Raw genomic sequence first — 16,018 nt, 5'->3', positions numbered from 1 at the left:
TGAGAAGCTGAGGCAGGAGAACCGCTTGAACCCAGGAGGTGGAGGTTGCAATGATCACTCCACTGCATTCCAGCCTGGGCAACAGAGCGAGACTCTCTCTCAAAAAAAAAAAAACCATGTTATTATCAAAAGATGACTTATTTATTTACATACTCGCTTGCAAAATACATTTTGTACTCATGCAAAATACATTTTGTAGCTTACTAATGAAGACTGTGGCTTGTTCCCAGAAAATCTGGTGAGAATGAGACCTGAGAGGTCAGGGGGCCTGTCCAGTTGTTGTTCAGCCAGACAGTAGCTGAGTTGGGACTTGAACCCAGAGCTGGGTATGGTAATCCTGCCTTGTTTCTCTCTCTCTCTCTCTTTTTTTTTTTTTTTTTTTTTTTTTTCTGAATTTCTGTTCTCTCCAGGGCTGCTTGTGGCCTGGAATTAATGGGCTCTCTTCCTATTACTTGATTTTCAAAGCCTCAGAGTACCACTACAGAATTGCATATTGTGGGTCACATTAGCAGAACACTTTTTTTTTTTTTTTTTAAATTCATTTTTTTGAGATGGAGTCTCGCTCTGTTGCCCAGGCTGGAGCACAGTGGCACGATGTCAGCTCACTGCAACCTCCACCTCCCAGGTTCAAGTGATTCTTCCACCTCAGCCTCCCGAGTAGCTGAGATTACAGGTGCACACCACCACATGCCACACCTGGCCTCTTTTTTTTTACAATGTTCATATCTATCTATAGGCCTCATTCAGATCTTGCCAGTTGTGAACTGTTATAACAAAAAGGAAAACATATTTTTCTGTTCCAGCATCCAGTCCAGGATCTCACGTTGCATTTCGCTGTCATGACTCTGTAGTCTCTTGTCATCTAGAACAGTCTTTCTTTGCCTCTCATTACCTTGGTATTTGGAAGAGTGCAGGCCAGTTATGTTGTTGAACCTCTCAGTCGGGCTTCTCTGATACTTCTCAAGATTCGATCCAGGTTATGAATGTTTGGCAGGAATACCACAAGAGCGGTGCTGTCCTCAGCTCCTCACACCAGGAGGCGTGTGCTGTCTGTCTGTCTGTCCTGCTACCGGTGATGCATGCCTGGATCACTTGATTAGGATACCGTCGGGCCGGGCACAGTGGTTCACGCCTGTAATCCCAGCACTTTGGGAGGCCAAGGTGGGGATCACCTGAGGTCAAGAGTTCAAGACCAGCCTGGCCAACATGGTAAAAACCCATCTCTACTAAAAATATAAAAAATTAGCTGGGCATGGTGGTGGGCACCTGTAATCTCAGCACTTTGGGAGGCCAAGCCGGGTAGATCACCTGAGGTCAAGAGTTTGAGACAAACCTGGCCAACATGGTGAAACCCCATCTCTACTAAAAATTCAAAAATTAGCCGGGCATAGTGGCAAGCGCCTGTAATCCCAGCTACTCTGGAGGCTGATACAGGAGAATTGTTTGAACCCGGGAGGCGGAGGTTGCAGTGAGCCGAGATTGCACCATTGCACTCCAGCCTGGGCAACAAGAGTGAAACTCCATCTCAAAAAAAAAAAAAAAAGATACTGTCTGCCAGATTTCTTCAATCTAAAATTACTATTTTAACCTATTTTGGGCAAAGTATTTTCAGATTATGTAAATATTATTCTGATGGTTGTCAAATGGCTGTTTTTCTATTTTCATCATTTCTTCTATATCACTCTTCTGCAAGAGAGTTGGTATTCTATTTTTTTTGTTATTATTATTTCATTCTCAAAAGAGGTGAAGAGTTGGTATTCCATTGTAAGGAAGCTCTTAACAGGGCTCTTGGATTCTTATTTTATTCTGTATCTTTTTTTTTTTTTTTTTTTTTTGAGACAGGGTATCATTCTGTCACCCATGCTAGAGTGCAGTGGCGCAATCTCAGCTCACTGCAACTTCCACCTCCCGGGCTCAGGTGATCCTCCCTCCTCAGCCTCCTGAGTAGCTGGGATTACATGCGGCTGCCACCATACCTGGCTGACTTTTTTGTATTTTTAGTAGAGACGGGGTTTTGCCATGTTGCCCAGACTGGTCTCAAACTCCTGGCCTCAAGTAATCACCCACCTCAGCCTCCCAAAGTGCTGGGATTACAGGCGTGAGTCACCACGCCTAGCCATCTTATTTTATTCTGTAGATTATAACACTGTCATTATTTATTTTAATACTCAATTATCCAACCTATGGCCAGTAGGGGAGGCCCTTTAACCTGGCTCTGTGTCCTCCATCATTTTTTCAGCACCCCATTTCTGGCAGGAGATATTCAGCCCTGTTATTCACTGTTCTCCAAAGGAGCCCACGTTCCTTTTGGTGGAAAATGGTGTTAAGAAACCAGAATTTGAGTACTGGGTGTCATCGTTTCTAGACCCACTCAATGGACAGAGCTAGGAAATACATGTATGTATTATATGTAATGTAGGTAGATACATGTATATCTTTCTGTACCCTTCCATACTTACTCAAAACCATGAGGTATCAAACAGATAGTTCCAAATCCATCTAACACCACAGGATTTGTGGTTTATTCCAGGATTCCATCTTTCCATATTTGTAATCCCCTTCCCAAACAGTGAGAGACCTGGCTTCTCTTCTCCACGGTGTATTTATTTGCACAGTCCGAGAATATACCATAGGAGTTTACAAATTCATGACTCATAGCTCTGTGAAAAACAAACCCAGTAGCTAGAGTTCAGTATTTGTTTATCATTCCTTTTGTCTTGGGCCTGAGGATAATAGAATCAAAGCACTGTTCAAAAGTTACCTTTCTCAACATATCAGTGTGGTTATGTTATTATTTGGAATATATTAACCCATTTATGCCTAGTGTTCCATTATTGGAATGCTAAGCTTGTGGAGTTATTTCTATCCTACTGCTCAAGGTCCTTACCAAGGTCTGATTTTTCACAAAACAAATTTGCAACCTCCAGCATAAATTTGGGTTCTTTTTTTTTTTTTTTTTTTTCCGAGACAGAGTCTTGCTCTTTCGCCCAGGCTGGAGTGCAGTGGCGCGATTTTGGCTCACTGCAAGCTCCACCTCCCGGGTTCACGCCATTCTCCTGCCTCAGCCTCCCGAGTAGCTGGGACTACAGGCACCCGCCACCATGCCTGGCTAATTTTTTTGTATTTTTAGTAGAGACGGGGTTTCACTGTGTTAGCCAGGATGGTCTCGATATCCTGACCTCGTGATCCGCCCGCCTCGGCCTCCCAGAGTGCTGGGATTACAGGTGTGAGCCACCGCGCCTAGCCTAGTTGGGTTCATTTTTATTCCACTTTAGGGATTCCCTCTCATTCTTGCTGATTTCGTGTTTTGGTTTTGAGCATTTTGTTTTTGTTGCTGTTGTTTTGAATGTTTGAAACAACGTGGCTGGGCACAGTGTCTCATGCCTGTAATCCTAGCACTTTGGGAGGCCAAGGCAGACAGATTGCTTGAGCCCAGGAGTTTGAGACCAGCCTGGGCAACATGGCGAAACCTCTGTCTACAAGGAATATAAAAATTAGCTGGGCATGGTAGTGCACACCTGTAGTCCCAGCTACCTGGGAGGCTAAGGTGGGAGGATCACCTGAGCCCTGGCAGGTCGAGGCTGCAGTGAGCCATGATCACACCACTGCACTCCAGCCTGGCAACAGAGTGAGACCCTGTCTAAAAAATAAAAAAAAAACAAAACATTAATTTAGTTCCAAAAGTCAGAACTATGCAATACAGTAACTCCCTTTTGCCCTGTTCTCTTCCCCTACCCCCTTGTAGGTAAGCAGTCTCGTTCGTTTCTGGTTCCTCCTTCCTGGGTTTCATTTTGCACAAACAAGCAGACACAAGTATGCTATCTTCCCTTCTTTCTTACAGCAAGAAGTAGTACCCTAGACTACTCTGCTTTCCTTTTGCATTTCTTCAGTTAACAATTAGGAAAATGATTCCACATTGGTTTGTAGGATCTTCCTCATTTTTAAAACCACTGTATCAGGGCTGGGCATGGTGACTCACGCTTGTAATCCCAGCACTTTGGGAGGCCGAGGTGGCTGAATCACGAGGTCAGGAGTTTGAGACCAGCCTGGCCAACATGGTGAAACCCCTTCTCCACTAAAAATACAAAAATTAGCTGGGCGTGGTGGCGCACACCTGTAATCCCAGTACTTCGGGAGGCCAAAGCAGGTGGATCACCTGAGACCAGAGTTCAAGCCCAGCCCGGCCAACATGGCGGAACCCCGTCTCTATTAAAAGTACAAAAATTAGCCAGGTATGGTGGTGTGTGCCTGTAATCCCAGCTACTTGGGAGGCTGAGGCACAAGAATAGCTTGAACCCAGGAGGTGGAGGTGGCAGTGAGCCGAGATCACGTCACTGCACTCCAGCGTGGGTGACAGAGTGAGACTCCATCTCAAAAAAATTAATAAATAAATAATTTAAAAAATTTTTTAAAAGCCTCTGTATCAGATCCCATTGTGTGGCCATAGCATGGTTTATTCAACGAATCTTCTATACGTGGGCATTTAGGTTTCCAGTTTTACAATTACAAACACTACTGCAAGGGCTGACCTTGCATAAACCTATTTTTGTGTTGTGAGAGGAGTGCCTGCAGGGTGAATTTAGGGATAATTGCACATGTGGTTTTGTTAGGCACCACCAAATTTCCCTCTGTTGGGTCTGTACCAGTATGTGTTTCCACCAGCAGCTTTTCAGAACCTCTTTTCCCACAGCCTTACTAACTAAATGTGCCATTACACTCTTTGAGTTTTTGCCAGTCCAGTAGAGGAGAATGTATTGCAGTGGAGTTTTAATTTACATCTCTCCTTTCTGAGGGAGGTGGAACGTTTTTCAGATGCTTAAGGGCCATTTATTTATTTATTTATCAGAGTCTCACTCTGTCACCCAGGCTGGAGTGCAGTGACACGATCTTGGCTCACTGCAACCTCCACCTCCCGGGTTCAAGCAATTCTCCTGCCTCAGCCTCCCAAGTAGCTGGGATTATAGGCGTGAGCCACCGCGCCCAGCCCTTCCCAATCTCGTTAAGACACGGCTTATAAGGATGTGATGCAAGGTGTGAACCTTCCCCAGAAAGAAGTGCATATGCACAACACAGCCTGGCTGCAGCATCTGCTTCAAACAAAACAGTCAGCCAGGCTCCAGTTTCTTTGATTTAATCATTCTTCATGCTCCACCCGTTTCCGGAAAGATGTGAGGCATCTCTCTGACGCTGAGTGCAAGTCTGTGCACTTCTTTGCCTTCTTCTATGTTGTGCTATGTTGCGTCTAATTTGTGGCAGTTGTTTTCTGTTTTCCTGCCACAGATCCAGGCATTCCTGACCTGGGATGGGGAAATAGGACTGTCTGGCATGGTCTTTATGCTACCCCAGGGAAATCTCAGATAGTTGAAATCTGAGTAGTAATGTCCCTTTGTCATGTGTCAGGCAGAAGCTGCCCACTAAATAAGCTCTGTGTCAGCGTGTGTGGGCACAGGGGGGACAATGCAGACAGACTGCAGCTTTGTGCTTACTTGGACACATTCCTTGACCTCTTGGAGGTTCTATTTTGTTGCCCAGCATAGAAGCCGCACAGCAAAGTGATAAAGAGAACAGTGTCTGGAGCCAGACCGTCTGGGATGAAATTCAGGTTCCAGGGTGTTGGAGCCACATAATGCCTGGTACCGTCTGTGCCTCAGTTTCTCGAACCTCATAAGTGACTTAAAATGTGAGAACTCTCAGAACAGTGCCTAGCACGTAGTGGACACTCAGGAATTTTTAGCTTTTATCATCACCCACCACATAATCCGTATTTGTGGGATACTGTGAGGTTTAACTGAAATCATACAAAGTGCTCATCATATGTGTGCCACACATTTTAATCCATTAAAATGTTCACTAATAGATTTTTAGGCTGGGTGCGGTGGCTCACGCCTGTAATCCCAGCACTTTGGGAGGCCGAGGCAGGCGGATCACCTGAGGTCAGGAGTTCGAGACCAGCCTGAAACCCCATCTCTACTAAAAATACAAAAATTAGCTGGGCGTGGTGGCACACAGAGGTTGAGGCAGGAGAATCGCTTGAACTTAGGAGGTGGAGATTACAGTGAGCCCAGATCGTGCCACTGCACTCTAGCCTGGGTGACAGAGAGATTCCGTCTCCAAAAAAAGAAATAGATTTTTAGAAAATCTTTCCCTTTTCAGGAAGAAAGTTTATATTCTCTGTGGCTCTGTGTTGAGGAAACAGCATTAATCTCACTACAGGAGACTGCTTCACTATCAGTTATTTCTACCTAGGAATATCTTGATTCCCAGTATCATTCTGTCCTGAGCCCAGCACATCCCAGGCTGCCCAAATCTTGCCATGCTCTCCTTTGAGCCAAGCTGATCTTAGCTTCTCTCAAAAGTTTCTGAATTGTCCCCCATGTGGTCTCCCAGACTCTGTAGTTGAAAAAAGGAACCCTCCCTGACAGCCCAGGGGTCAGTGCCTGCTCGTGGGAAGGTGTTTGCTGTTGAAAGCAGTTAGGAGCTTACTGTTCACTCAGCTCAGTGGCCACCTGACCCTTTATGGTGCATGCAATTTTACCATGTACTTATGGCCAAGCACTACATAGTCAACAGACCTCATTAAGTTGTCAAAAAGCATTCTCAGGCTGAGAACATTATGCGACCTGGCTTTAGTTGGCAGAGGTGCGTGGACACTGCCAAGGCTCCTATTTCTGGTTCCAGTGGATGAGGAGGAGGAGGAGGAGGAGGATTATTTGTAATAATGGCAAACAGCCAGATGTGGTGGCTCACACCTGGTAATCCCAACGCTTTGGGAGGCGGAGGTGGGAGGATCACGAGCCCAGGAGTTTGAGGCCAGCCTAGACAACATGGTGATATGCCATCTCTACGAAAAAATTAAAAATTAGCTGGGTGTGGTTGCGCATGCCTGTAGTCCCAGCTACTCAGGAGACTGAGGCGGAAGAAAGCCTTGAGCCCAGGAGTTCAAGGTTACAGTGAGCTAATGATCGCACCACTGTACCCCAGCCTGGGCAACAGAGTGAGACCCTGTTTCTAAAAAGAGATAATAATAGCAAACACACACTGAGTTCTAACCAGGCGCCAGGCGGTATACTGAGGGCTTAAATGCAGCATCACGTCTGTTTCTCACAGCAACCCTACAAGGTAAGTGCTTGTGATTTCTACATTGTACAGATGAGCGAGAGAGATTCAGTAACTTGCCAATTTCTACATTGTGCAGATGAGCGAGAGAGATTCAGTAACATGCCGAGGTCACCTGGTACTTGTAGAGGGCACAAATGCAGCCCCATAGTCTCATGGCAGAGCCCACAGCGCTGCACCACACTGACGCCTGAGCAAAGTTCACTCCCTGACTAGAGAGCCACAGAGGCAGGACCGAAGGTCAGGGGACAGGGTTTCCTAGCATCTGCGAGCCTTACAGAAAGGCAACTGCGCAGCGCTCCAGCTGGCTTTCCCATGGGGAGTCAACAGAGACATTTCCTCTCCAGCAGAACACAGACCGTCTCTCCCCTCCCCCTTGTTGGTTTTACCCAGGCTTTGTTTTCTGAAAATGTGGCTGGGCCTGCTTAACATGCTTAGCAGGGCACTGGGAAATGCACTTCAGTGGCCGGTGCCAGCTAGCTTTTTGGAGTTTTGAAAAGACTTTCAGAAGTCTTATTTCTCCCCCATTGAAAGGAGGGGAAAGGGTTTTTATACAGTTACTTCTTTTGAAAGAAATGTGGAAACAGTGGGACCAGTGAAGTTCCTTCTGATAATAAAAGAGCGATATCTGTGTCTGAAGCAGGAGGCTTGAGACGATTTTTATGGACATACCAAGAAATAACTGCTTTCAGAAACAGGTGAAATTCCCAAAGATGATGAAAAGAAAGGACTACAGATGGGGAAATTGTGTGTGATTACATTAGTATCTCTTCCTGAAATGAGGGATACATTGATAGAGATGATTAAAGCCAACAGTAATGGGGCTAGCTTGCCGAGTGCTAGAAGTCAGTATTTCACAGATGGGGGTCTGTTTCTTTTGCATGTCAGGAAGGTTTACTTAGCATGTTACCAGCAGAACTAGTCCAGTTGTAGCTCAGTTTTTCCTAAGCAGTGGGAAAGGCTGCTTATCCTGTCTGAAAGCAGGGGTTGGAGAAGGAGAATTTTCTTAGAATTTAACAACACAATCTGAGACTGAACTTCTGTGATTGGAAATGCAGTTTTGTACATGCTTGGTGTCCCTCTGATGTCAGCATCTCCTGCTTGTGTATAATCTAGCCCTGCTGCCTCCTGTTTTAAGGAATTCCTTCAGCCAGGGGTCAGCTGCTTTGTTGCTGCCTGGAAGCAGCTTATCTCAGAATGCTCTTTCTGTTTCAGGTCTCTGTTCTAGGATGTCCCGACCCAGTGGTGCATGAGATCGCCTATCAGTACGGAAAAAATGTAGGAATAGCTTTTCAGGTTAGTATGCTGTTTATTTGTAAGAATGGTGGCGTAGTGATACAGTCAGCATTCTCCCCTAGTGTGTAATCATCAAAATAGTAAGAACAATGGCAGCGATGTTGGCATGGCGGTGCTCCTTACATCCCATTTTTCCTGTTGCCAGCTAATAGATGACGTGTTGGACTTCACCTCATGTTCTGACCAGATGGGCAAACCAACATCAGCTGATCTGAAGCTCGGGTTAGCCACTGGTCCTGTCCTGTTTGCCTGTCAGCAGGTAGGTTTTACAAACTCCCTTTGACACATCACTGCATAGTCCCACAGAACTGATGTCCCGCGGCACAGCTGATGGGAAGATTGCATAAAGGAATAGATAGGAAGGCATTCAGATAAGAGATCACAGGTCTGCATTTGCTCCTGGCTGAGTGAGATGTTGGGGCTGGTCATTTCACCTTGCTAAGACTGTTTCCTTATCCGTAAAATTGAGAAGATCACCTTTCTCCCAGGGTGGTTGTGAGGATTAGCTAAGATCCTATTTAAGATCTTTGTGTCTTGTGGTAGGCCGTAGGCATTTGAGGTAGCATCCGTGATTATTTCCATATATTTTGGCCACTGGCAAAGTGAACGGTTTCTAAGTCTTGATTATAGGACTGGACTTTGGTGGTCCTCAGAGCCCCTTAAAAGGCATAGGAAGCATCAAGGGCCTTCAAGCATAAGAAATTCTCCAGTTCTAGAAGTTTAATGAGACTCTGCTGTTCTGAGAGAGGCTTTAGAACCTTGGCCATTGCCTCAAAATGTCAGGAAGTCAGTGGAGTGCAGTAGACCCACATAGTTCCTTCTTTCTCTGGATTGAGGGACTGAGTTCCCATTAATGTGAATGAAAGGCTTAGGAAGCTTCAAAGATGTTCCCTCGACTGACAAAGCAGACATCCTCACAGCCTCCTCCAGACCCTGGCCACATGGCTTGTGGCTGTACTGAATGTTACTTGAAATAAGTGAGACACATTAACTGGTGTTGGAACATCTTGTTAATAGATTTTCATCTTAGTAGTATTTAATTTGTTATGTTGCAAAGCAGTAAGATATTCATCACCGTGCCATGAAATTAGCTCTTTGGTCTAAAATTATAGTAACTTTTGGTCTTTCAGAGATTTTGCCTCTATTCTGTCTTCACGTTTACAAAGGTCAGTCATGTCCTCCATAAAATTCAGTGATTCCACTGTGATACAGAAAGCACGGCCCTTTCTTTTGGTGGGTTTCTGATTGGAGAGAGGAAAGGTCATCTTTTACCCACTATCTAGCACAGCCATTGGCAGCGTGATTCTTCCCAGGGGAGGCTGACATTCTGGGTGGCTGGGCCAGGCTACTTTGGCAACTTGCTAGGGCTATGAATGGAGATGTTGGGGCACTCGGTAGGAACACCCGCCCTCATTATTACAAGGCTTCCATCCTCTCAAACTTTGGAGGCTGAGGTAAGAAGTGAAAGGTATGCTGTAAATAGGTCCTCTCTCCCAATGAGACTTACTTGCCAGCCCAAAATCAAAGAGCATAATACATGTGCCCAGTTTTGACAAAAATTTATAAGACCTCCTTTAGTACATTAAGGCATGAGTGAGGAACATTTGAGCCGTGTAGATGTTATGCTGGGGATTAGAAAAATGAGGCACTGGCTGCCACCACCTATATAACTGCGAACATTACTTCTCAGATACTTGTTAGTAAACATGAGTGAAGGACAGTAAGATGAACTGAGTGTGCTGAAATCCAGCTAGCTTGGTAAAGATTCCTTTACCTAGGCTCAGATCATCAGGATAAAAGGAAAAAGCCTTTCCCTGGAGAAGTCTATGAAAAAGTTTTGGTTGCTCTATTTGTAAAAATCTTCAAATTGTTAAGTACTTGTTATGAACCCCAGGATACTAAGTTACCGGTTGAGTCCTACTTAAACCTTAAGGTGACTGGGTGAGAGGAGGCTGGCCTCTTCGGACTGTGTTTCACTCTGAATATATTTCAGAAGAAACTAACTTACTTTCCCCTACACAAACAAAGGAGTAGTGGCTATCTCTGCCTTCATATATAGTGGGGGAAAGGGGAAATGGACCTCTTCTACATAGTATCTGTCAGTAATCTACAAGAGATTGAAAAATGCTGGTTAAGGCCGGGCGCGGTGGCTCATGTCTGTAATCCCAGCACTTTGGGAGGCCGAGGTGGTTGGATCACGAGGTCAGGAGTTCAAGACCAGCCTGACCAATATGGTGAAACCCCATCTTTACTAAAAATACAAAAATTAGCCGGGCGTGGTGGTGCATGCCTGTAGTCCCAGCCACTCGGGAGGCCAAGGAAGGAGAATCACTTGAACCCAGGAGGCAGAGCTTGCAGTGAGCCGAGATCGCGCCACTGCATTCCAACCTGGGTGACAGAGTGAGACTCCATCTCAAAAAAAAAAAAAAAAAAGAAAGAAAAATGCTGGTTAAAAAAAGCAAGCAAAAGGAAGAAAAAAGATTACTGTACCCCAAGCCATGGTTTTATGTGTGCTTTGCTGGGAAATCCCAGTCATGAGGCACCTACTCACGCTCACCAGACAGCAGTGTTCTCCAAAGGCACATTGCAGCCTCAGAAAAGGGAACACAGAATGGAGTCCAAGCAGGAAGTGACTCTGGACAGGACTCATTTCAAAAGTAGACTGATGTTTCTGTCTTGTGGCACATGGGCCAGAAGTTAGCCAAATATGTATTTGTAAGTTGCCTTCTCATAAAACAGCAAGGTTAGGCTCTTTTGTGGAATACACTGTAAAATAAGAGATTCTTAGCAAAAAATGTGTCAAAAGATTTATGGGACTAAGGTTAATTCGGGTAAAAACAAGTTCCAAAAATAACGTAAGAATGTGCAGTATCTCCACTTAATGAAAATGTGTTTTTAGTTTACAAAGGATTCTTTCATACATTATCTCTAATCTCACAACTCCTCTTTGTGGTAGATATTATGGTGTTTATTCTGCAAGTAAGAAACTGATGCTCAAACCTTGCCAAAATTAAACATCTGGTAAATGGCACAGCAGGGAACTGAACAAGTCTAAGACCAGTATTCATTTTATTACATCATACATAGTGTTATTGCCACTGGTAATGCTGAGAAGTTAGTAGCTATGATCCCAAACAGGCTTCCCACAGAGCAGATAACTAACTCACCTGGGCACTGATGATAAACAGTCATCTCTGTGTCATGTCTTTGTTATTGTCAACAACATACCTACTTAGTGAAGTAGTTCTAAGACGTCTGTAATCCTTTCCCTTTGGTAGGTGAGTTTTGTTTGCTGATGAGATGGTCTTTGAACTTTTCCATTTGTGGACACTGGACCAGGACAGGCATTCTTGGGAAACCACCTTTTCCTTTTTAACTTGGTGTGGTGGGTTGTCTTGGAGTTTACTCCAGCCAGCACTTGACAGAAACTCCCTCTCTTTGGAATTCCTTTATTTTTAACATCTCTCTTAAGGGGTTTCCTGACAACAGTTGGTTCAGAGGATTTAAGAAGAGTTTTGGGGATTTCTGGAGAAGTCCCAGGGGATGACAGCGTCCTCCCATGTATGTATGTGTACACATTCTCTTTAAGAACAAAAACCTCACGTTAATTGGATTTTGAAAGCTTCGGAAACAAAATGGAAGTGTTTTACTTTCTCTGGTGAAACTTTATTAATTTTCAAATATCTTTTTTAAAAAACCAAATCTTTCCTTTCTTCTGCTTATTTGATAAGTCACTAGACCCAAATGTCAGCTGTAGCCACGTTTCCAAATGCCATCACCAGCCCCTGCACCACCTGCACAGGCCTTATGCTATCGTGGTGACTAGTTGGTGCCTTAGAGTTACCCAGTTTTGTTTGGTAAACTCATATACTGATCACCTTGGCGGTTTAGTTTATGGATGGGTTTCACAGAGTTACAACCCGATTTATCCACAGGTGGTTTTCCTACTCTTAAAAAACAGCACCTGAGCAAACAGAATTTTTATTTGTCACTAAATCTGCAGGCAACTGTTCTTCCTGCTGTGTTTCTCTTTTCTTTTCCACATACACATTAAGGGGACTGGGGAGTGACCGGGGAAGAGTTTGATATTTTGCATATTAAAATTGCACACATGACATGTTTGGAAGGAAGGATGTAGTCACTCAATGCAAATATTTTTTTCAAATTTTGCTTTCTCAATGCTTTTTATAGTAAAAGCATCAGCGAAAACCCCCAATCAGCATATCTTACCACACTTGCTGGTACTATAGAAAAAGCTTATACATCATAAACAAGGTAATGTCACCAGATGCCTACGAGAGAATCACATCAGTGTTAACGATAAAACCTTCCAGATAGTATTGGTATGTGGTATTAAAAAACTAAAACAGTCTGTGTGTAGTGACTCACGCCCATAATCCCAGCACTCTGAGGTGAGAGGATCACTTGAGGCCAGGAGTTTGACACCAGCCCCAGGCAACAAGGCAAGACCCCATCTCTATAAAAAATTTAAAAATTGGCCAGGCGCGCGGTGGCTCACGCCTGTAATCCCAGCACTTTGGGAGGCCGAGGTGGGCGGATCACGAGGTTAGGAGATCGAGAGCATCCTGGCTATGGTGAAACCCCATCTCTACTAAAAATACAAAAAATTAGCCGGGCGTGGTGGCATGCGCCTATAGTCCCAGCTACTCAGGAGGCTGAGGCAGAAGAATCATTTGAACCCAGGAGCCAGAGGTTGCAGTGAGCCAAGATCGTGCCACTGCACTCCAGCCTGGGTGACAAAGTGAGACTCCATCTCAAAAAAAAAAAAAAAAAAAAATTTTTTAAATTAGCCAGGTGCATGCCTGTAGTCCCAGCTACTTGGGAGGCTGAGGCAGGAGCATCACTTGAACCTGTAGGTGTTTGAGGCTGCAGGCACCACTGCACTCCAGCCTGGGCAACAGAACAAGTCTCAAAACAAAACTAAAACCTACTTGATTTGGCTTTTTTACCATAGAAGTTGATTTGGGCTTTCCTGATTTCTAGTAGCTTGTTTTCTTCTTAAAAGACCAGTAACTAAAGGAAATTACTGGTTTTCCTAAGAACTAACCAGTTGCTGGCTCTATAAATTCTGTAAACATATTAGCAGTCTCTACATGTTTAGAGCTTCGTTCTAACACATATTCTGGTCTGAAAAAATTACTTCTTCGTCTGCGATCACTTGGCTGCGGCTTTTCCATGTATGCCCTATTTTTTCTTCTAGGATTACTAATACCATGTTCATGGTTACAGGACAACAACTTATTTCATCCTTCAGGTTCACTGCCAGGGAAAAACTGGCAACTGCTGTAAGCAATGACGTGGCCAAAATCAAACACATCTTACCTCTTCCGTGGAGCCATAGACTGTTAGAGCTCAAGGGCTTCCAGTCATGAAGATGAGAAGTCTAAGACCCCAGGGGCTAAGGAAGTCACTCAGCTGTGGCAGCTGGTAGCCAAACCAAGACTGGAGCTCAGATCTAGGAAGTGAAGTGATTTGGTGTCCTGGCTTTTGTATTCTGTTAATGGTGACACTTCTAAATAGTTGCTAAGTATTGTAGAATATCGATTTTACCTTCAATTCCTTTTTTACCTATTTTTTTCCCCTCTTCTTGCTATCATCTTAATTCAGGTCTTTTTTATAACCTACTCTAGTAACCTGTTTGTTCCATCTACCTCTGACTCTTTTAATTCCATGGTTCTCAACCTTGGCTGTACATTAAAAATGCCAGGGTGGGCGGGAGGGGGTTGAAAATCCTGGTGCCCAGGCTAAACCCCAAGCCAGTATAACCAAAATCTCTGGGAACAAGATCTAGGCAACTGTATTTAAACCTCCCCAGGCCAGGCACGGTGGCTCACACCTGTAATCCCAGCACTTGGGGAGGCTGAGGTGGACAGATCACCTGAGGTCAGGAGTTTGAGACCAGCCTGGCCAATATGGCAAAACCGTGTCTCTACTAAAAGTACAAAATTAGCCAGATGTGGTGGCGCACACCTGTAGTGCCAGCTACTCAGGAGGCTGAGGCAGAGAATTGCTTGAACCCGGGAGGCACAGGTTGTGGTGAGCCGAGGTCGTGCCACGGCACTACAGCCTGTGTGACAGAGCAAGACTCCATCTCAGGAGGAAACAAGAAAAAAAAAAAAAACCTCCCCAGCTGATCCCAGTAGGCAGTCAATGTCACGCACCACTGCTCAGATCCACTCTACACACTGCTTAAGGCAGAGCTCTGCATGTAATGCTCTCTGCTCAGAAACCTCAGTAGCTTTCAGTTGGTAATCAATTTAGTACTTGGAGTAGAATGCCTAATTCCCATCCTCATCCTAGGCCAGTGACTCTCAAAATGTTGGCAGAGACCAGAGATACTGGTGTCACTTGGGAATCTGTTAGAAATGCATGCCAAGGCTCCATCCCTACTCAATCAGAAACTGGGGAGAGGCCCCACAGGCAGTACAGGTGATCCTGATACGATTTAAATTTTAACAACCATGTTTTTTATTTTTTATCTGAGATGGAGTTTCACTCGTTGCCCAAGGTGGAGTGCAGCGGCGCAATCTTGGCTCACTGAAACCTCCGCCTCCCCAGGTTCAAGCAATTCTCCTGCCTCAGCCTCCCGAGTAGCTGGGATTACAGGCGGGCACCATCACGCCTGGCTAATTTTTTGTATTTTTAGTAGAAACAGAGTTTCACCATGTTAGCCAGGCTGGTCTCAAACTCCTGACCTCAGGTGATCTGCCCACCTCGGCCTCCCAAAGTGCTGGGGTTACAGGCATGAGCCACCACACCTGGCCAGAACCATGTTGTTTTAAAGATATACTTTATTCCTCCTGCCTCTCTTACTCAATGTTGGACTAGGATAAAACATCAGAATAAACAAGGACTAATGTCTCCTCCTCCTCTACACCACCACAGTGCCTAGGCATACAGCTTTTGTTGCCACAGTTTACTGCTCCCCCACATCATCTAGACACTTAATTACATTTTTGTTGTTTCTTGTTATTTCCTATTGTTACAAACGAGTGTTAGAACACTTGTTTCTCCCAAGAGAAATAAATAGATTTTCTCTCTTTTTTTTTAGTTCCCAGAAATGAATGCTATGATCATGCGACGGTTCAGTTTGCCGGGAGATGTAGACAGAGCTCGACAGTATGTATTACAGGTAAGACTATTTTTAAAAGAAAGGCAGCAGCAGGAACAACGTGGCAAAATCCTTTAATCCAAAAATGTAACATTAACTAAACATTAAATTATAGATACAGGACTGTTTGGTCAACTCTTGATTTGACAAAAACTGGGAAGGGAAAACTCATTTTTGATTTTTTATTTTCATTTCTCTTCTAGACTACTTACGAAATATTTTGTTCTAACTGGTCTTAGGGTAAGGCACAGACATTAATATCTTTTAAAAGGTACCTGAGTGACTGTGGTGAACTGTTAGTGTTGAAACCCAGTGATGTGGAACCAGCCTTCCCTGTGTCCATCAACAGAGTCACTGGGGCCCCCAGTTACCCAGCCTCGGCTCCAGCCTCATCCATGACCCCATCCGGGCTGCAGCTGGACTGCTGCAATAGTCTACTCATAATTGGGCTTTCCTAGTCCATCCTACCTGTTA

At 44.6% G+C, this 16,018-nt stretch overlaps 1 protein-coding gene across 4 annotated transcripts in view; it reads left to right on the top strand.

Annotated features, from left to right (window-relative positions):
* PDSS1 (decaprenyl diphosphate synthase subunit 1) overlaps nt 1–16,018 on the top strand; it is a 52,263-nt gene that overhangs the window by 32,511 nt on the left and 3,734 nt on the right. For all 4 annotated transcript variants that reach the window (XR_004026807.1, XM_030799011.1, XM_030799009.1 and 1 more), the window contains 3 exons: nt 8,332–8,412; nt 8,558–8,671; nt 15,485–15,565. Coding sequence is in view for 3 of the 4 variants with exons in the window: in XM_030799011.1 (XP_030654871.1) it covers nt 8,332–8,412; nt 8,558–8,671; nt 15,485–15,565 (276 nt within the window). In the remaining variant the exon portion in view is untranslated. The remainder of the gene's footprint in view (nt 1–8,331; nt 8,413–8,557; nt 8,672–15,484; nt 15,566–16,018) is intronic.

This window comes from Nomascus leucogenys, chromosome 18 (genome assembly GCF_006542625.1).
Source record: "Nomascus leucogenys isolate Asia chromosome 18, Asia_NLE_v1, whole genome shotgun sequence".
NCBI classification, from domain to species: Eukaryota; Metazoa; Chordata; class Mammalia; order Primates; family Hylobatidae; genus Nomascus; species Nomascus leucogenys.
The sequence above is the reverse complement of the archived record's forward strand: the minus strand, read 5'-3'. Positions and strand labels throughout refer to the sequence as shown.